This window comes from Tyto alba, unplaced genomic scaffold (genome assembly GCF_018691265.1).
Source record: "Tyto alba isolate M040663 unplaced genomic scaffold, T.alba_DEE_v4.0 Super-Scaffold_7, whole genome shotgun sequence".
NCBI lineage: Eukaryota > Metazoa > Chordata > Aves > Strigiformes > Tytonidae > Tyto > Tyto alba.
Window position 1 is genome coordinate 43,125,130 of NW_024881328.1, and position 21,473 is coordinate 43,146,602.

Here is a 21,473-nt window from a genome sequence, read left to right on the forward strand (position 1 = left end):
AGGGACGTGTCTCGTGTCATCTGGGTGGGTTCAGACCCAGGTCATCTGGGGCCCGTGCTGGAGGTCTGGCTGCCCTGCTCAGCCAGCTGGTGCTGAGCAGGGTGCGCACTGGCCGGGCTACCCTTCCTGCTGGTGTTTGCTCAGCCCCATCAACAAACTCAAAGCAGAAAAGGAGTTAATGGCCAAACTCTTCGGGGAATTGGCTCCCAAAGCTCAGGCTTTCTTGTGCTTGCCTGATGTGAAACTCGGATGTCCCCTCCCAGATATCCCTGTGTTACTCCTCCATAATGCTGCTCTTCACCTTCCTCGGGGTGTGAGGAAGAGCTGGTTGGTGGGCACAGCAAGGCGGATGGCTAAAGTGAGGGCTGGCCATGAGAGCCATGGCTCAGCAGCAGGTACACAGGATCTTCTGCATCTTCTCCTCTCCCACCCGGGGAGGATCGTGGTTATCGTGATTTATGCTCGGGGTCTGCAGTTGGGTAAGCAGACAGCAGGATTACAGCTGGAATTAATTTTTGAAAGTTGAAAGAAAGTGCTTTTGGGATTTGAACGTGGTTTTGGAGCATGGGGCTGTTTGGAAACCAGTAGATGCTATTGCAGGGTGATGACTCACTGGGTCATCTTTTAAATCTGCTTTGTTTTTAAATGGTTTCTCTCTTCTGTGTGTGCTTTAATGAGAAACCAGAAAAACTTGTAGTTTGCTGGAAATTACAAGCTTCAGGCATGGAGAGGAAAGCTCTTGAAGCTCCATGCCTCCATTTGGGGCATACACACATCTGCTGTAACTTGCCTGTCCCCCGGTGCAAGTGCTGCAGATGTTGCACAGCTTTCTTCTGCCTGGTGTCAGAGTCTTCCCTATGCAAATTAAACAAACAAATGGAAAATTGGCATGCGAGTTCAGAGCTGGGTGTTCAGGGAAATCATCTGGATTGGCCGTGATTATCAGGTCCTGAACCACTCCTTCCCTGGGGTTGAGTGGGACTGGACTTTGAGATTGGCTGCTAAAATCTCAGTATATTTTAGCCCAGCTCTTCTGCAGGATGGAAGTCATCAGGATTGGTCTCCCTGCTCTCCTAGGAGCAGTGTGGTGGTTGTACAAGCTGGTGAGGCTGAAGGCAGTGCTGTCTCAGGCTTGGTGTATGGCAGATGTGTGTCTCAAGCCACAGTGGCCCTTGGGTGATGTGTGCCAATGCCAGCAGGATGGTGGTGGCTATGTCCCCTGGGTCTGACTCTTCCTCATAGTCAGGAGAAGGAATAGACCCAGAAGTCCCAATTTCCCTCTTCCTTTGGTTTGCAGCATGCACTTGTTACCAGCTTGTGGCTGATGCACACCTTGGGGGAACAGCTTGCCCTATACCTCAGATGGGGACCTGCAGTAGTTGAGCAGTCCCATGTTGACTCTTCTCCCAAACTAGATGAAGCACCTCCGTGCTGCCAGGGTCAGAGCCTGCTTTGAGCATCGGGAAAGTTTCAGTCTTGCCCAAGGTTACATGGGTAAAACGTGGCAAGGTGGAGGTTCAGGGCTTGGTCTCTTCCAAGCTTTGCTCATCAGATCCAGCCTTTGAGCGCTGGTAGATAACTGGTAGACAACTCTGGTGCTATCAAAACCTGCCTTAAAGGCACTTAAAGGTTTTGTCACTTGTATAAAAATGGCTGAACCTCACTGCCAGGCCTGTGCTGAGCTTCTGTCTGCAAACCAATTTGCAGTGGTTACTACTTGGACCTGTGTCTGATGGTCTCCCAGATAAATATAGAGTGACTTTGCTGATCCCTGTCTCTTTGAGAGCAAGTACCCAAGGAAAAAAGCTTGTCTCTACATTTGCAGTGCTGCTGGCTGTTGTGATGCTCTGGGCTCTGTATGGTGTGACGGGAGCTTTACTTGCTGCAAACAGTGAGAGCTCATGAAAACTTGGATGGATTTGTTTAGCCCTGAGTGACTTGGAAAAACTCCAGCTAGCTGGAGATCTCTGCTGGAGTTAAATTCCTAGGGTTTGCATAGCAAAAGAAGCAGATGCTGGAGGTTACAGATGTGACTCTGCCAAGGGTGAGAGCAGCAAGAAAATGGGGCTTAAAATGCTCTGTGAGGTGGAGAGGATGTGCTTAGGGTATGTGCTGCCATGCCCTCTTCCTAGATTAAGGTCACCCAGGTGGTGAGGTCTGCAATAGAGAGAACCAGTGGAGGATCCTGTCCTGGTATGAGACCACGCTCTGGAGGCTGGCAAATCTTGAGATGGCTAACAACTCATAACAGGCTTTACTCTGCACCTTGCAAGCATTGCTGGAGACACAGAGGTATGTATGAAGCTGAAGGAGCTTCTACAGGGTTATTGGGCAGTTTGGCTTGGTGGAGAGCTGCGGGTAGGAGCCACCCAGGTGGTACCAGCTTCAGGAGCTGTTCTTCATGCCGGTGTACCAGAGGTGGCAGGTCACAGATTGTGAAGAGTAGTCAGTGCTGCAGCTGCCACTGACATGTGTGGATGGATTTTTAGGCTGCTCCTGTTTCAGGGTTGCAAAATACTTAGGGTGAACATGGGGAAGGTCTTGCATGATGCAGCCTTTCCCCCGGGCTCTCCAGACAGCCACGATGAGAACTTCTGCTTGGTCTGTGCTAAGCAAGAGTTCATCTTAGTGCCAGGTCGACGTGATCCTGGCTGCTGCCTTTCAGCTGCGATGACAGCCAGCCTCTTCGCTCCACACCAAGGCCTAGGCCTGCTGTTTGCCAGCAAGCATTTGAGCACCAGCAGGTACCAGTGCAGAGATGGATCCCACAAAAACGTGCTGGGTAGCATGGTCCTGCCACCACAGGAGCTGGAGTCCTGATGTGTCTCCATCCTCCTGCCAGTGGAGGAAGGCAGGATGAGTCCTCCAAGGTCCAATGCTTCCCATCAGCAGTGTCAGATATTCCCTGTCCCTGCACTGGTGCAGTTATGAAGCTTAGATCCAAGATCCCCATCTGTGCTGGGGACTGCTCGTGGTCCTGGAAAACTCATTCTGGGCGACCCTGCTTGAGCAGGGGGTTGGCCGAGGAGATCTCACCAGGGCCATTCCCACCTCTGCCATTCTCCGTGCAACTCTGCAGTGCTCTGCTGCGGCGCAGCTCGCCGCAGGTTTTACCAGCTAATCTCACTGCAGTCAGCAATAAGTTAGATTTTATTTTTTTTTTTTTCTTCATCTCCTTGTTTGCTGTTACAGTGGCCAGGTGTCTGGACCTGAAGTTAACCGATGAGGTGAAAAGAGTCAAGCTTAAATCCCTCCTTGGGCAAGATCCTGCAGGACTGTTCAGGCACGTTTGCAGCAGCAGGCTGGAGAGGTTGGCGTGGGCTTCGGGGCTGCCAGCACTCCCCTGGGCATTTCTGTGCTCCTTGGAAAAACGCTGTGTGACTTTTTCTAATAGGTTTATAATCTGTGGTTTTGGCATTTGCCTGTTTTACTTGGATGGCATGAGCACAATGCTTGGCACGATGCCTTTGTTAAACAGCTGAGGCAAAAGTTGGTGCTGATTTGATGGGGTTTGGGGTCGGGTCCAAGAGGAAAATGGTTGCTCGTGGCTTGGTGTTGCTGTAAGAGCTGGGAGCTCTTGGTTTCTTGATGCCAGGCATCTTTGGAGTCTGTTCAAAGAGAAATGCTTGCCATGGGTGAAGTCTGTCATCTCCCTCCGGTGTGATTCAGTCCATGAGAGCAGAATTGATTCCAGGATTTTTTACCGATACCTTTTTTCAGTGATGAGACTATGCCAGAGGCAAGGGATGTGTTAGCCTTTGTGACTGCACTGCTGTGTTTTCCCTTTGTGAATGTGATGAGCAAAAAGTGAAGAGATCAGATTGCTTTCTCACACTTGAGGCCTTTCCTCCACATTATGGGGCTTAAACCTCCTTGCAGTGGCAAGAAAGCCAACGCAAAGGGATGCTCTTGAGGATGTAGAGGACACATCCCAATTCATCAATGCTGAAAAATGCTACTGATCCTGGCTGACATCTCCTGTGGCTTCATTTTGAATGAAAGCCTTTCAGTCTTTGGGGATCACACCAGCAGCTGGAAGCCTCCTCCAGTGCTGTGACTGGTGTGGGGGGCTTCAGGACAGAGCTGGATTGCCCCTCCTGTCTTAAACATTACACACCGATAACCTCTATCCCAGCACTTCAAAAATGATCACCGAATTGCTTCAGCAAACGCCTAGAATTTCTGTAGTAACTGTAGGTCACCTTTGTTGTGGTCTTTTTTAACCTTGCACTAATTCCCATTAAGTCTCAAAGAGGCAGAGCAGGAGACTGAAAAAGCTGGGCACAAACACCGAATGTGCATGGTCCTTGTTTCTATCATTATTTCTTTTACTGTGAGTATATCGTATACTGTATATGTGTTGGACTTGTTTCTTTCAAATTCATTAAGTTTGTGGTTTCAGCTGTTTTGTGTGGAAGTGAACCTGAACTTGTAGTGGGCCATTACAACAAGTATCTTTAAACAGGGAGTAAATCAGCCAGCTTTCAACGTGGCTTAGCAGCTGCTTTATCCTGCCTTGCAGCAGACAGGGCCCTCCTCTTCTTGCCATCAATTGTTTTCAGGGCATCTTAGCCAGCATCCCCTTGGAGGCATGCCTTCGGCAGGCAGAGGGACCTGGGGCTCTTGGTGGGATGCTGAGGGGTGGCATCTTCCCATCACATAGCCTGCTCTGCTGAGGTGAAGAACCCTGGCTGTCAGTCCTCCCTGCTCCCAGCAGTTCAGGCTCCAGCTTGACCCTGCCACAAGCTCCTCTCCAGAGTCACAGCATGTCCTGGAGATGCCCTCTGCATCACCTAAGCCCAGCTGCTTCGGGGAACTAGCAGGAGGGGAAGGAGGCTTCAAGCCACCACCCCATGTCATCAGGAGATGGAGCCAGCGTTGCCTGTCATGGGGTGATCATCCTGCCAGTTGTTTCTGGTGAGAATGGATTTATGGGCTGATGAAATCCCCCAGAGACTAATAACTTGTCTCAGGCAAATGGGGGTTGTTTCAAGAGCGATCTCTCCCTCCCATGAGGTTACCCATGTTGCATATGGCATGGGGTTTTTTTCTGCACTTTGATTAAAAGGATTTTTTTGTTTTTTCCTTTTTGAGTCAAAAAATAACTGGGAACAGCCCCTGTACCCCTGGAGGTTACATGGGCCTGGAGTCCCCAGTCTGGATGTGCTCAGGCATCTCATTGGGATTGCTCCCAATCCCTGTGGCTCTTGACAGTTTACGCGAGGATGGGTTCAGAGACCTGTTTGGAGAGGGAAAACCACAGGGATGCTTTGCTCCCAGCTTATTGGAGGACACCTAGTCACGACATGTTTGAACATGAAGAGAGTCACCACCTGAAAAGGGGTGCAAGAGGTCTCCAGATCATCTAGGCTGCTGAGGAATGGCTGTGGCTTCTGAGAGCAGCCTCCAGCCCTGCCCGTCTGCTGGATGCTCACTCCACCACTGGCAAAGCCACCCAGCAGGATGGCTGTCTCTTGAAGCAGAGAAGCCATCTGCAAGAACAAGACTGGGCCAGAGGTCTTGAAGTGATGATGAAAGTAAGGGGAGCCCGTGTCACACATTCCTGGGTTATTTTGGTAGGAGAGCACCGTGTGTTTTCCCTCATCCACTGACCTCAGCATCTCCTTGGCCTCTGGCCTTGGATGGTGAGGACTGGGCAGGACGTGAACACCAGCTGCTCTACACCACCGGTACCTAGAAGCACCAGTTACAATCCACGCCCTGCAGTTAAACCTTACAACCCCAGTGCAGTGATGCTTACTGGCAAAGCAGTTGTCAGACACCATCTCTTTGGGTTTTCTACCCTCTCTCTGTGCTCCAGGCCTTCTCCCCAAGCCAGGTCATCATATAGTGTCTCCCATGGGAGATAGATTCTGCAGGATTTTCTAGCTCAGCTGTGTAGAAATGGACCACTCTGTGTTTGAGAGTAGGGGAAGTAAGCGTGTCTGATGGGAGATTAAAAGCCGCTTGCTAAGAGTGATAGGAGAGTTGGAAGAAACAATTTTGCTGGAAACACAAAATGAGCGAATAAGTGTTCCGTGTTGGATTCTGTAAGCCCACAGCAGCTCTCCCCAGCTCATTGCAGCTCTCCCTGCAGATGTTGCTGGTGGACACTGGGAGAGAGCTGGAGGGGAGACCATGTGCCCTCGGGACATGCATCCTCTCAAAACGCTCTCTGCCCTTTTGGAGCTTTGTTTTGGAAGAACTTGGTTTATTTTTTAATTTCCCTGCCAGCTTGCCTCATTTCAATGCTTTAGAGGGGACTCAGCATTCAAAAGACTTCAAATTTTAAAAAAGAATCAATGCTTCATTTTGAAACTATTCCACTCCATCATGTGCAAATTGAAGCCATGCCCGTGGTCCACATGGGCTTTGGATGTTTTTCCCTTGGGATCGCTTGGCAATTGTGCGAGGAAACTTTTTGCTTGGTGACTGCCTCAAACCTGTCTTTTGAAACCCCTGGGGACGTGCCTTTCCTTGAGCAAACTGAACACAGTGACTGCTTTCCTGGTGCTGAACGTCATCTTCCCCAACCTTTCCCAGAGGTCTCGTGTCCCCTGGCCTGGCCGATCTACCTCTTGCTGATTTGGGAAGGGTCTATGCAGAGGGTTGTCCCCTGCAGAAATGGGAATGTGAGCTTACGTGGGGGTCAATGCAGGTTTGTGGCATGGGCTAAACCTGCGACCCACGGATGAGCTGTCGGGGAGGGGAAGGCATGTCCCGTGGGAGTTCCCCGCAAGCTTGGACTTTCCTCCAGCGAGTGATGGTGCGGGATGGAAAGAGCAGAAGATGCAGCTGCTGCCTGAGCATCTCCAAGGAGCACTCAAGGTCTGGGGGAGGCTGAAGTAGCCCAGCTCTATCAGCGATAGAGATCGAGGCTAATTCTGCTTAATGGGCTCAGAGCACCCTCTCCACTTTTATTTAAACCTGTGTGACTGAAACAGCGTGGCTCTTCTGTGTCACTTTATGCAAGACCTTCAGCTAATCAGGGAAAGATTGCAAGACCTTCCTTGCAATCAGGGAAAATGCTTTTGCATGTTGATGGTTTGATGAAAAGCAAAATGTCTTGTATCGGCAGTTTCAGATGAAACTTTTTTTAGGTTTGGAATTATTTTGGCTTTGAACTTGGGGCTACTGGGGGAGAAGAAAACCCAAACCTTTCAGTGGTGAGGTGAGAACTTCTACTGTGGAGAAAATTAAATGTGTGATCAGACTTGGAATGGTTTGAGGTTTTTCCTCATTTCCTACCACTCCTTCAAATTCAGAAGACCATTTGGATCCAGCCAAGGTCATGCAAAACCATCACAAACCCAGGGCTCAGACAGGGCAGGCAGTGATGTGGCTGGGCACAGGGTGTGTGATTTTTGTTTGACCTCAGGGTGCTGCAGGAGCTCACAGGGGTGGGGTAGTTCCTATACAGGGGCTGCTTTGAGGTTTTCCTGCATGTTTTTGGTTAAGTTGGTGCAAAATCATGTCTTGAAAATGGTCCTTTTGTTGGAAGCTGAGTTTGGACTGATGTTTTTCGAGGATAATTCCCCAGCAGATGAAATACCACACTGGGGATGTCCCCATGAGCTGCCATCCTTGTTCACGTGAATGGGGAGGTCATGGCAGTGAGTCCTGGGAGCAGAGAGCTGCTTATGTGTCTTACTGGGAATGCTGTGGCCACCAACCCTCTGATCTACATCCAAGAAGCCAAAGGCAGAAAAAATGGGTGCTTTGATGGCATCATCTCAGATGGTTTGGGAAGGTTTGCCGCTGTCCTTCATCAGCCCTGAAGGGCAGGAAAGCAGATATTGTGGCACAGGGGTGGCTTGAGGCCAACACCAGCTCTACCTGGCTCTAACCTGAAGACTTCTTGCTGCGTTGAGTGGTTTTTCCTAGCCTGGGCAGCCCAAAAATGCTCACCTCCCCTCTGTCCTTTGCATCTCTGCCTCAGACCTCAGCAGAAGCAAGGTTTGTCAGAAACAGGACCAAGCAGGGGAAATAATCTCTTGGAGGAAGCATTGGGCAAGTCGGGGATGGCTCTGTAAAGGTCTCTGCTCCAGCTACCATTGGTCTCATCTTGCTCTGGGATGGGTCCCTGGGCACTGGGTAGCATGGTGCAGCCGTGCACAAGCAGCACTGGGGTGGGGAGGAGGACAAAAATGTCCATGGTTTGCCCCTTCTGTGCTGATTTCTTGCCCTCTTGTTTGCAGCCACAGCTACGGACACTGGTGAGTGCGTGCTGGATCAGCCCAGAGCTCCAGGAGGGAACAGGCGAATGGACCTGCAGGTCAACAGAGAGCTGTTTCCTGAGGGGGAGCTGCTGCTCCAGGTATCCTGCCGCAGCCCCGTCATTTGGGGTCTTCTCTTGGCTTCTGTGATCCGCCGGGCATGACAACTGGTCTGTGTCTGCTCAGCTGTACAGCAGCTATGGAGCGTGCAGTCCCACCTGTGAAGGAAGAGGAGACCCTTCCTCGCCAGGAGCTGGTTGTCTGTGATTTTGGCTGAGCCCAAAGCTGGTGTTTTGCCTTGGGACCCACTACAGCTCATGGACCCAACGTGTACAAGTTTGTAAATCCTGACTGGGAAGGTGCAGGGGTATCATACCACGGTGCAGGGACTGATCTGTGTTAGTTCTGTGTTAGATCAGATTAGTCTCTGAGGTGGTGGGTTCCTTTTGCTCTAGTAAATGCCGAGAGGAGAATGGTGATAGCTGCAGGAGAAAGCATCTGCTAGGAGCTGCGTGCCCTAGCCGGGGCATTGCACGAGGTCCCTAGCATGAGTTCACAGCTGAAAAAAAAAACAGGTTTGGTTTGAAGGTTGAGGGGGAAAAAAGAAGGGAAAGTGGGTCTGGGAGACAGTGGTGGACAAATTCAATGTGCGGTGAGAGCTTTGCGTTGTAGAAAGGCCAGTGTGTGTCTAGTGAAATAGCTCTCACGGAATTTCAGAGAACAAGGAGCTAGTGAATCAGCTGGCCGGGATGCTCTTTGCTTGGGCTGCAGTTTATAAATGTAAGCTGGAAGGAAATGGGAGAGAAAGGGCCCATGGAAAGGCTGGTTGCTGAATAAACATCTAGGCATCTCAGCTTAAAACGTGCTGCTCCTTGGGGCTGCAGGGCAGGTCTGTGCAAGACCTTTAATCACTCCATGGTGGTGTTCCTGATATCACATGTGTCTCTGCTTTCTGGGCCTTGAGTTCTCTTCTCCCTTCTTCCTCCTCTCCAAAAAAAAAAAAAAAAAAGCAGATGGGTACTTGGCTCTCCTTAAAGTCTGACTCTGGTGCCTTCAACCCTGTTCCTGCATGGCTTTGCATGAATGCCCACTGTTAGGGACAGGCAGGCAGGTGTGAGCACCCCAGCAGAGTCCCCACAGGGGATTTTGCTGAGGCAGTGGCTCCTGGGAGGCTCTTGTGACATTTTTTTGTGACTTTTCACAACAAAGCTTGGGCCACCCAGGCTCCCGTGTGAGCTTTGTTCCCAGGAGCACTCTCAAATGTCTGCAAGTGTGATTGTCACAGAGGAACAGCTGGAATAACGTGCTAGCCAGGAGGGAGCCTGTGGTTGCCCCAGTCCCAGGATGGAGCTGCTCCAGAATGCTCTTGGGGGGTTTGAGCTGGACCATTATGATGGCAACTTGTTGAGCCCCCAGATCACTGGCAGCCTTGGGTGATTGAAGGCATCTGGAGAGCTTATGAGGTGTTAATGTGACAGAAATCTCCCAGCTGAGCTCCCTGATATTTTTTTTTTTTTTTCCCCCCTCCAAAGAGCATTTTAATCAGATACTGTAATTGCAGAAGACTCTGACTCAGGGCCCCCTGGGGGAGGGGGGGTGTTGCAGCACACAAAGGAAAGGGACAGGTCCCACTGCAAGCTGGATCTGTACAATATCTGGCAACGTGCTCAAGCCAGCAGCCTTTCAAATAATCCAAGATACTAAAAAAAGCCAGCCCACGTGAGCCTTAGTGCGTCGCTGTAAATGGGCAAATGCATGAGCTGTATCAGCCGACTGCTCCTGCCCCCTCTTTGCATGGGGGCAGAGGATTAGCAGAGCCAAAGGAGCAGCGTGGATGACTGGACCCTTCTCCCCAGGCTGTTCTCAAGCAAACAGCATGTCCCCACGTTCCCCCCCCAGCACAGCTCAGCATGACCAAGAGTCCATATTTGTGGCAGGTCCTGGCCTGATGCTTATGAGATCTGCTGAGATTTCTGCCCACATCCTCATTAAACACAGACCTCCACTTAGTGTTTTCTTTTCTTAATTTCTCTCCTCCTATTCACTAATAAATTAAATGCATTACAGACAAGAGCAGAGGGTAAGAGTTACTATTGAGTGCAGTACTTTCAGAGGAAACCAGACTGAAATGGTCACCAGATATCTCTGGATCTTCATCTTGCCTCTTTTCCTGGGTATTCACCAGGTGTGTGCTCTTCCCTCCTTCCACCCCAGCCATCATCTCCACGGTTTTGGCATAGGTTCTCTAATTTGGTGTGGGTTTAGTGTTTTTCAAGCAAGGAACTACCAGTTGGGTATGGATTTAGCTGCAGGCCGTACGTATGTAGTTGCAGGGTGCAAGGCAAGAAGTGAAGTTGGCAGATGGTATGAGCACAAAGATTTTTTTTTTTTTTAGAGAGATTTGGGGGAGTTGTGTTTTAAAGCCTTATCTTCTGTCATCTAGGACATCAACAAGAAGAGAGAATAACATTCCCAGTATGGTGTCTCACAGCGGCAGTTTAATGCCAGGCCATATTTAAGGAGCAATGGGGTTTGTTCCTGACAAACATCTCAAGAGAGCCCATTGCTCTTTGTATGTTTGTCAGAAAGAAGAACAAACTCATATGGGAAGAGGTTGTGGTCCTGTGAAATGAGAGACAAATGAGAACACGAGGCTGTTGCCTCCTAAGAGATGTGTCAAACGGTTTGCATGCTTATAAGGACCAGGGGGTGCCACATCAGACATCACAGATGAGAAGTCAGGGCCTTCACAAACCTAAGATCTGAGTTTCCAGGGTTTTCCACCTCTTTTGCTTTCAAGGTGGGTGTTGTTTTTAGCTGCATTATCATCTTTGAATCATTGCAGTGACTGGGTTTGGTCTTACTTCATGTACTTTGTGATGAGTTGTTCAGGTACCCTTGGAGCTAAGAGCAGGAGCCTGGGGGACATCAGTGTCCTCAGGTGCTAAGGATTAAAAGACAGGTTTTGGGGATTGGAGAAAGTGTGGGGAGAAGACATACAGAAATGCAGAAATAAGCTGGTATTACCTCCTAACTGTAAAATTCAGGGTGAGGAGCAAGGTCTAAAGTGTCTTTGGAGGCCATCCTTAAAATGAACAAGTGGATAAATAGGTCAGGTCAGTGACTGCAGTTTGGTTACTATCTCTGAAAGCTTCATTAAGCTTGAACTGATGCTAGGCTCCTCCTGAAGTCACCAGGCTCCTGCACGGCTCAGGGTAGTCCTCCTTCCCTCTACACTGCTTGTTATTGAAGCTCTAGGCAGGTTTGTTAGAGAAAATCAGAGCCCTAGAAGAGTATAGCTATACTGAGCTGGTACGGCTGGAGGGGAGGTAACTAACTCTAGGTCGTCCATGAAACCTCTCCTTAGCTGGTCCCTCCTGATGCAGGAGCTGCCCTGTGGTGAGTGGGCTTCAGTGACGGGTCTAGAAAAAGTGGTCAGTCCGTCTTGGCTCAATGCTTATGCTAACACTGGGAAAAAAATAAAAAATAAAATTAAAAAAAAAAAAAACAACCAAACAAACAAAAACAAACAAACAAAAAACAAACAAAAAAAAAACACAAACAAACAAAAAAAACACCAACAAAACAAAAAAAACACCAAAACAAAAAAACAAACAAACAACCAGGATTAAACCATTGCATGGTCACAAGGGCTTTCCTTTTTTTGTGGGGTTCGGTGTTGGTGAAGGTCCCTTCCTGTCCCTGAATGCTGAAGAAACACCTGCTGGAGAAGTTCTTTCAGCAGCTGGACTGAAGCTATGGAGAGTAACTCTGGGTTCAACTTCTGCTTTCAGGCACTCAATGGATTTGTCATCGCAGTGACTGGAGATGGCTACATCTTCTACATCTCCCCTACTGTGCAGGACTACCTGGGCTTTCATCAGGTGGGTACGATTTTTTCCTGGCTATAAACAGCCAGATGCAGACAGGGTCTAGGAAGGAGATGCTGGTAACCATGCTAGGGCTTTCTTCTCCCTTCCCAGTTCCCTTGGGTCATTTTTGATGTACATTTTTCAAATGAGTCATGTTCTTTGTGGGTTGTGAAAGCCACCGAGCAGGCTTGTGACACTAGTAGGAACAAATGCAAGCTGAGCAATGTCAGGCTCTCTATCCTCTTGTCTTTGTGTGTTAGAGAGGTGTGAGATTTTTCTTGTATCATACTGCAGGACACACATGCTCTCACTTACACAAGGCTGAAGGCATCTCGCTGGTGAGAGTGTCAGTGCCCTGAAGTACTGTGGGTTACATGAGATGCCAAGGAAAAGGGGGTCTCTCCCCACATCCACCCTGTCACCTCCAATTCTCCTGATGTCCAGCCCCTTTGGCCAAAGGACTGAGACAACAGGAGGGCTGTGAAGCTGCCAAACCCATTTCATTGCATGGGTTCCTGGTGTACCTGCAGAGACTGGTGTGTTTTCTTCTTTGTCTTCTCTTTGCCCCCTTTCCCAGCTCACTGGGTTCCTCGTGGGCTGATGCCCGAAGTCAAAGCAGCTGTCAGGCAGTGAGTGGTCTTCTCAAGGTACCTCTATGTCTGCTTAAGCAAGAGCCTCTGCTCTGGCACGTTTCTGAGGGCAGGGACGTGGCAGTCGGTAGCCTGAGCTGCCCATGGGCTTGGCAGGACCATGCTGACCACCACAGCATGCAGGACCGCAATGGGAAAGGCCCTAGAAGAAAGGGGGCTGTGTTGGGAGGCAGGAGGTGTGAGGACGTGCTGGTTTTTCTGCTGTGTGGCTAACCTTGTAGCCCAGCATTAGCCTGGTTGTCTTTCCTGGTGGCCCACTGAAGGAAGATGGTTTGTGCTGGGATATAGACTCCCACAGGTTTGGAGTGGGATTAAAACAAACAAACAAACAAACACCAAAAAAAAAAATCAACAACAGGGAAAAAAACAAACAAACAAACAAACAAACAAACAAAAAAAAAAAACCAAAAAAAAAAACAAAACAAAAAAAAAAAAACAAAAACAAACCCAACCAAAACCAGCAGTTTGTACAATTTCCCTGCTGACAGCCCACAGCCTTTCTGGCGCTGTCTGAATTTGGTCCTGAGAGGATATTAGAAGTTAAGACCTGTCTGAATTTGGTCCTGAGAAGATATTAGAAGTTAAGACCTGTCTGAATTTGGTCCTGAGAAGATATTAGAAGTTAAGACCTGCCAGGCAAGTGCCACTGCTGCAGCGTTCACCTCGCAGACGGGGAGCAGAGCTTCCCAAAGCGCAGGGGCTCCCGTGACACAGAGGGAGCTTGAGTTTCAACATTTCCCATGGATCGGTGGTTAAAGATCAGGAGTCAGAGCCAGTGTGAAACATCCCGGGAAGGGCTGGGTGCCACCAGGACCTCAGCCTTGCTGGTGTGTAGAACAAGCTGGAACGCTCTGCTTAGCTGTGGCCGGAGGACACTGAGGAAACGGGCGGTGTGATAGCCCTGAGCAGCCAGGGTTACACAGACATCGCCATTTCTATTGCTTCTATTAACTTCTGAGCTGTTCCCATGATTTCCCCAGGCAGACCCTCCTCTCTGCTCCCCTTTCCTCTTTCCTGAGCCACCCTCCCTAAAAAAAGCAGCCAATTCCTGGTCCCCACTCTCCACGCGGCACATGCAGCTGGCTACACTCGCCCATTTCTTCGCACTCGATCGCCGCAATGTTAGTACCCACGGAGGAAAGCCTCCTGCCGTGTTCTCCTCCGGAACCCCCCTGCCAGGCTGGGCAGGAGTCGACGCCCCTCTCCCCTCGTGTCATTCCAGTCGGATCTCATCTACCAGAGCGTGTACGAGCTGATCCATGCGGACGACAGAGCCGCCTTCCACCGCCAGCTGCACCGGGCCCCGGCGTCCGGCAGCGCCCGGCACGCTGCCGACGGTGAGTGCCGGGGTGATCCCTGGGGACCGGCCAGCCGCCTCTTCATGCCCCACCCCGTTCTGGAAAACCCTCCTGGGGGGAGAGTTTTATAGCTCCCAAGCACAGCCCTGTGCTGAGGAGCATCCCATAGCGTCCCTCCGGGCCTCGCAACCATCCCAGGGGTTGGCACGGCCACCCGTTGCCAAAAGCAGCCACCAGCAATGATGTGCTGCCTTTCGCTGTGCCGGAGGGACGGGGACACTTCCCCCCCAAACCTTTTTGCTTTTCAGTGTTAGAAGCCCTGCTTATTTCAGCGAGGGTGGGGCTGTTTGTCTTGCTCCTGTCTGAGAGGCCAGGGCACCAGAAATTCTCATGAACTGGTAATTTCTCATGGCAAGGTCTTGCCCATCTTGTGAGGCTCATGGGTTTGCTTCAGCAGCAAAGTCTCCACCAGGAACATGCCTGCAAGGCCATGAGCTTGAGGTGTGCAGCTTGGAAAGCTTATCTTTGACTCGCAGAATGGTTTGGTTTGGAAAGGACCTTAAAGACCATTTATTTCCAACCACATGGCCAAAGGCAGGGGCCCCTTCCCCCAGCCCAGGGGGCACCCAGCCCCATCCAACCTGGCCTTGAACCCTTCCAGGGAGGGGGCAGCCACAGCTTCTCTGGGCCAGTGTCTCACAGCTCTTTGGCTTCATTTTCCCTTTTTTTTTACCCTTTTCCCCAGCCTTTCCGACTGACCAGCCACTGCTGGCTGGAGGCAGCACCACATCCAGCCCAGAGCACCTCCACCCTGAGAAGCCCTCCTCTGTGGAGAGGAGCTTCACCTGCCGCTTCCGCTGCTTGTTGGATAACTCCTCGGGATTTCTGGTAACGCAGCCCCACACCAGGTCACCCCTCTGCCCCCAGCGTGTTCCCTAGGGTCCCCACTCGTGTCCCATAGGGGTGGGAGCACAGCCAGTTCCCATCACCCCGTTTTCTTCACACCCACTTCTGCTAATCCCCTCCAAGGCTTTGAACTTCCGCGGGCGCTTGAAGTTCCTTCTCGGGCAGCAGAAGAAGGCATCAGACAGGTCCCCGCTCGCTCTTTTTGCCATCGCAACTCTCCTCCAGCCTCACTCCGTCCTGGAGCTTCGGACCAAGACGCTCATCTTCCAGACGAAGCACAAGCTGGATTTCACTCCCATGGCCTGTGATTCCTGGTAGGGCACCTCTCACCTTCCCCGTGGCAAAACCCCTGGTGCTGGACAGAAAACCAGAGTCAGGGGAACACGGCGCTTCTGACGCAACTCCTGTGGCAAGGTGCTTTTGTCCATCTGCTGCAGCCCCCCAGTAACACGGGGAGCAGGTTAACTGGGCTCCCGACACTCCTTGGCTGCTGGGTTTCAGGCCAGTAAACCCAGCCTAGGGTGGTTTTGTGGAAGAGGGGATGCAGCTCAGGCCAGGATGGAAAGCTGCACCGCCCAAAGTGGGAGGCTTTGGTTAGCTGCCTGGGTGCTGGCCAGGGGATCACGTTTGGCCAGTGGGGTGCAAGGAGGGGGGGGAAATCCATCCCTGGTGTCACCTTGGGGTTTCTGCACTGTTCCCAGGGGGAAGGTTGTCCTGGGGTACACAGAAACGGAGCTGTGCGGGAGGGGATCCGGGTACCAGTTTGTGCACGCCGCCGACGTGATGCACTGCGCAGAGAACCACGTGAGAAGTGAGTGCTGGGGGGAAGAGGGGGGGGGCCCATGGGGGTGGGTGCATTTGGGGGGGACCCTCCTGGCTCCCCAGCACCGGTGCAGCTCCGGCTGTGCCTCCTTGGTGGGCCGTGTGCCCTGGGCCTGGAGCAGCCACGCTAAAGGCTCTCCCCTCCTGGGTGATACCTGCTTGGGGAGCCCGGGTGCGAGGTGACGCTCGGCCTCGTGGCGTCTCGCCACGTGCCGTTTGTCTGCCCCCTCCCACGGGGTCCCCACGTCCCCGCTGCCTTCTCTTCTCTCTCCCTGCCCCAGTGATGAAGACGGGGGAGAGCGGGCTGACGGTTTTCCGGCTGCTGACCAAGAAGGGCAGCTGGGTGTGGGTGCAGGCCAACGCCCGGCTGGTGTACAAAGAGGGCAAGCCCGACTGCATCATTGCCCGGCAGAGAGCCCTGTCGTGAGTATCGCCAGGTCTGCGCTGGCCTTCGCCCGCCCTCGGCGTGGGTGGCCGTGGGGCTGCCCGCCCGAGGCACACGGAGGTGATGGGGGTGGCTGGGTTGCACGATCGGCGCTTTGCAGCACGTGCCCTCCTGCAGCAGGGAGGCACGAGCGGAACGGCTCTGAGAAGGGGGTTGTGGACACGCTTGCTCCCGCCTGGGGTGAGCCCTGGATGCTCAGCCCTTCCCCGAGCCATGCAGATCTCCCTGGGGGCTTCCCAGCACTGTGGCATTGTGGCCAGCCCAGTCCAGCACCTTTTTCTTTAGCCAGGGGCAGGGCTATGACCTCCCGTCTTGCTGTTGGGAGGGTGGGTTTGCCTGGCCCAGAAGAGGTGCTCATGCTGTTTCCATCCTTTTTTTTTTTTTTTTTTTTTTACCCTTCGCCCCGAAGGAATGAAGAAGGGGAGGAACATCTGCGGAAGAGAAGCCTGCAGCTGCCTTTTAGCTTTGCCACAGGGGAAGCAGTCTTGTACGAGAATGACCTTCCTGGATTCCTGGACTCCTTCCAGGCTAAGGAGGAGTTGCAGGCACAAGCAAACTCCCATTCGAAGCAGCGCTCAGTAGACCCCAACTCTCTTCTTGGGGCAATGATGAAGCAGGATGCATCCCTATACATCTCCCACACTGATAACATGCCTCAGTTCCCTTTGCCAGATCTCATCGCTGAGCCTGATGGACTGAGCCAGAACGAGGAAGCCGGTGATGCCAAGGAGGACAGCGACTCCCTCCTGGTGGTTATCGAAACCCTCTTTGAGAAGAGCGAGGTGAAGGGAAACGTCTGCCAGAGCCTCAACGTGGACAACGCAGAGCTGCAGCGGTGGGAGGAGGCTCTGCTCAGCTTGGGTGCAGAGGAGGAGCTGCCAGCTCAGGAGGCTGGCGAGAGGCTAGGCGCCGAGGTGACATCCGATGGGGAGCAGATGCTCCTCGGGGAGGATGCTGAGAAGAGCGTGGACTTCCTGCACTGCAGCGCGTCACCCTGCGATGAGGAAAATAGCGCTGTGGCTCGTTTCCAGCACTGCTGGGCAACTGATTCAGTGTTCCAAGCCCCAGCACAGCCCCGGGCACCTGGTGCACGAGGCCAAGGTGCCGTGGTGTCTCTAGCCTCTGTTACCTCCAAGGTCAGCTCTGCTCAACTGGAACAGCAGGTCCCATTTAACTCTGCTGGGCTGGTGGAGGGGGCTGTTCTGGATGTCCTGGACTCCAGCAACAAGTCCCCTGTAGCACTTCAGCTGGCAAACCCGGGCCAAGTGTTTCAAGCAGAAGTTAGCACCTCTGCTCCCATAGATAACAGTATTCCTAATGATCGGATCCAGCCCGGGTGCGAGCTGGCGGGTTCAAGCCACTCGCCTCTGTTGCACTCAAACACACTAGTGGCTCGGTGGCACAATGTCCCCGTCCAGGCCAACCCAGCCGACGCTTTGGGTCCGAGCACTTCTTCTGGAGGTTGCTCATCGGAGGCTTGGACGGCCTTAGCTCCCAAACAGCTGGAAGCGGCAGGAAAGCACGTGGAGCCACAGACTCTGCTGGCTGGCAGCCCCGAGAGCCCCCCAGGAGCTGGGCTGTGGTTGCTGCCCCCCCAGCCCGCTCCTTGCCCTGCTCAGGGCTTGTGCGAGTCCTTGTTCTCTGGGGCTGGGGAGCTCCATCACGAGGAGGCTGCTCTCCCTGCGCGAGCAGCAGCAGCACCCTTAGGAGCCAGCCGGCTGCCAGGGGGTGGTGGCTTCCCCGAGCAGCCCCTGATCCCCCACCTAGAGCCCAGCTTTTCCTGGCAAGGGGAGCAGGCAGTGCTCCGGGGGGGCAAGTGGCTCCTGCAGGCTGGGGCAGCTCCTCGGAGGTGCAGTGGGGCAGGTCCGGTGCAACGCAGCAAACTCCTGCTGGGGTCCAGCACAACTCCCAGCACCCACGGGATGGACCACATCGTGCTGCCTGAATGCCAGTATGGAAATAGCCTTTATAGATATGAGAGCAACTTTCTTAGGGATGCCTCTAAAATATCCCTTCCCCAGCAGCTGGGACCTTTCCTTTCCCCCAGTGAGAGCCAGCCTGGAGCTCATTCCTCACCAGGTTCAGTTTTGAGGTGTTCAGCAGCTCTCCCTGCAAAGGTGGGTGCAGCAGCCCTGCCCTCCTCGGGGCAGGGCCCTGGTTTCTTCCCACCAGGCTCCGTGGTGGGTGGGCAGCCACCCTGTGCCTGCGGGGTCCAGCTCAAGGTGAGGTGTGAGGGCTGCAGGACTTGAGGGCTGCACCGGCTCGCACAGACGGAGCCGAGGGGTCGTGCCGGGGTGGGGGATGCAGGTGCAGCATCGCTTGTGGGCAGCCCGTTTTGGAGCCTCACTGCGAACCAGGAGCCGTGTTTTGAAAAGCCACCAGCGATGACGAGCTCTTCTGGCTGTGCACACCTACGAGCAGTGCCCCGAGGATTTTGTCTTCCAGTGCCTGAAACAAGATGCCCTAGCAGAGCTTTCAGGCGGTCTAGGGCGACACGTTTGTGTTTTGGTTTGTCTTGTTTTCCCAGGAGAAGTCTTTCAGGGAGGTGCAGCCATCCCAGGGGGGAGGTTTGTCAGACTCTTGGGGTCCAAGGAAGGACACCCTGCTTGCTGCTTGTGGCAGCCTCTTGCAGATGAACTTGCTACCTTACAGGCACGTAGCACTGAATTGCTGCTTCTGGGTGCAGCAGGGTCTCCTCATCACCCGTGTGCGTGGACCACCTTTGTCATGATGCTGATCAGTCCCCAGCCTCATCTCGGCCTGCCTGAGCCCCTCTGCTCCGTTCCTTGCTCCCTCCCTCCTGTGCTCTCCGTCTCCTCTCCTCCTCCTGAGCCCCTGGTGACCCAGTTCCTTTAGAAAAGGGGATGTTACCAAGCACTTTGAGAAGCTCAGCAGCATCTGAAGGGTCTCTGTGGGAGGTGGAGTTGGTGAGAGCAGAGGCAGCTCAGGGTTTTGTGGCACTTCAGCAGCCTTCCCAGGGAATCTGGGAGAAGTGGGTGCTAGGCTGTTGTGACCTTTCTGGGCAGAACTGTGTGGAAGGTCCAGCCAAGCTCCCCTTGTGTTCATCACTGGCTTGTCCTTGCCTTCCTCTCCTCTGCTCAGCTGTGCCCTCAGATGGAGGAACGATGGGGGTTTGCTCCTACAGTTGCTCGGTGTGGTGGAGTTTTGCCAAAGCAGTGAGAAGGAAAGGTAGGAAGGGATGCAGTGACTGCTGCCTGCCTCTCCACGTCAGACCAACTTTGTGCCCTTTGAAGTGTCATCCTGGAGACCAGCACAGCCCCTTTGCTGAATTCTCTGTATTTTTTAACCTAAGATGTGGATTTTTTTTTTTTTTTCCCCCCACCATTGGGCAAATTCTCCCAAATCCCAAGAAGAATCAATGATGGGGGACAAGGTTTGGTTCAAGACAAGACAGGATGGCAAAGCCAGGGTGGTCAGAGAGGACAGAGGGGTTGGGGATCTACTCACCTTCTCCCCCCTTGCATCCCTCACCCTGAGCATCACATCTGCTTCTCGCACCGGTATGAAGCCTGTACTGTTTGCCGAGTGAGTAAAATCAGGTAATTAGTGCAGGGCTAGCCCAGCAGCAAGCCTGTGCGCGTCCTGGTGTGGGGTGGGCTCATCTCCCTGCTTCTCTTCCTTCGTGCCCTGCTTTGCCTTGCTGTGTCGGGGCTCCGGGGGCTGCTTGCAGGGCAGGATGGGCCTTGGGAAGGGTCAAGCTCCTGGCTGCAGCCTGGGAGCAGAGTGATGCTGGAAGTGGGCTGAAACCCCTCCGAAGTGGCCTGGAGGAGTGCCTAGGACAGGGTGAGGAGCTGACTGACTGTGATACGGAAACCTTACAAATCAACAGACCCCAAAAAGCAGCAGGATGGAATCTGCTCACCAGCCTTTGTTGTCCTGGAGCCTGCTAAGACTGTGAATCGAGGCACTGCCCCAGCCGGGGGGTTGCCAAGGGCCCCCCCCGTCCTGCAAGAAGTGCCCTTGGGGAGGGGACACCCCACCAGGCTCTACTGGTTGGAGCCAAGACAGACCCCTGGTGTTCTGGTACTTGTGTCTTATCTCTTTATACATTGCATATGTGCATATAACATCTATTTTTGTGGCAGTGTCTCATTTTACGCCTTGTGATTTCTTTGTATCGCTGTTGGCAGACAGACGATGCTGAGGAGAAAAAGATGTCCTGAAACTCACCCCCTGCATGTGGTTACGTATTAAAAAGCGATTTGCTTTGTATAGGGGTGATGGTTTGTTTTGACCTGAAATAGTGTCTCTCCATTTCCCTCTTGACTGCGCAAGTATTTGAAAAAGCTTCCTTTTGGCTTAGCCCTGAATTTGATTTCTCTGGGCTTTGGCTGAAAGAGGAGGACAGTCTGGGTTCACCCCCTCTTCCTGCCCCAGAGGAGGCACGGGACAGGGATCCCAGATGGAGAAGGGCTGTGCTTTGCCTTAGACAGGGTAATTTTGGGGAGGAATGTTGTTCCAGGTAATGGAAACACACGTTGCTGCCCTGTGTGTTTGTGCTCTGACCTTGCTTGGTTCCTGGCCCTGTTGCTGCAGGTGAAGGCTGGGGGTGTGACGCTTGTTCTCGCTGTCCCCAGCCACTCTGGGCATACACAGCAGCAGCGGGGGGGGGGGGGGGGGGGGGGGGGGGTGACGGTGTCCCCCGCTTGCACCCCCTGACCACCCCGTGCAGGGCTGGGGCTCACGGTTGCACTTGAGGCTGACCTGCAGGCACAGCTCGCTGGGTGTCCCTGCCGCTGCACGCTTGTGCACAGGCACACACCCTGACACAGGCGTGTGCCCTCGCAGTGGCACGGACGTGCAGACTGTCCGTCCATCCCCCCTACCTCTCCCATTCAGCCCTCAATCCCCCTTCAGCCTCCCTTAACTCCTTCATCCATCCCCTCCACGTCCTCCCCTCACCTCCCACTCCCCCTTCAGCCCCCTTTATCCCCCTCATCCATCCCCCCCACATCCCCCTTCAGGCCCCCTTACCCCTAACTTCCCCTTCAACCCCTCCTCATCCATCCCCCTTCACCTCCCACTCCCCCTTCAGCCACCCTTACCCTCCTCATCCATACCCCCCTTCAGCCCCCCCTTACCCCCTTCATCCATCCTCCCTCACCTCTAACTCCCCCTTCAACCCCCTTTACCCTCCTCATCCATCCTCCCCTCACCTCCCACTCCCCCTTCAGCCCCCCTTACCCCCTTCATCCATCCCCCCCACATCTCCCATTCAGCCCTCAATCCCCCTTCGGCCCCAC

General features: G+C 53.1%; 1 protein-coding gene across 2 annotated transcripts in view; it reads left to right on the forward strand.

Moving 5' to 3' along the window:
* The window catches only part of LOC104369337 (aryl hydrocarbon receptor-like), a 29,947-nt gene extending 9,505 nt beyond the window's left edge, over positions 1–20,442 (forward strand). Inside the window, exons 3-10 of one of the 2 annotated variants that reach the window (XM_042784342.1) lie at positions 8,199–8,317; positions 12,011–12,100; positions 13,961–14,075; positions 14,782–14,924; positions 15,066–15,256; positions 15,644–15,753; positions 16,046–16,187; positions 16,619–20,442. In XM_042784342.1, coding sequence (XP_042640276.1) covers positions 8,199–8,317; positions 12,011–12,100; positions 13,961–14,075; positions 14,782–14,924; positions 15,066–15,256; positions 15,644–15,753; positions 16,046–16,187; positions 16,619–18,458 — 2,750 coding nt within the window. In that variant the 3' untranslated portion in view covers positions 18,459–20,442. Of the gene's footprint in view, positions 1–8,198; positions 8,318–12,010; positions 12,101–13,709; positions 13,860–13,960; positions 14,076–14,781; positions 14,925–15,065; positions 15,257–15,643; positions 15,754–16,045; positions 16,188–16,618 lie in introns of those variants that run through there. The other variant, XM_042784343.1, reaches the window with a different exon arrangement.
* The last annotated feature ends 1,031 nt before the right edge of the window (positions 20,443–21,473 follow it).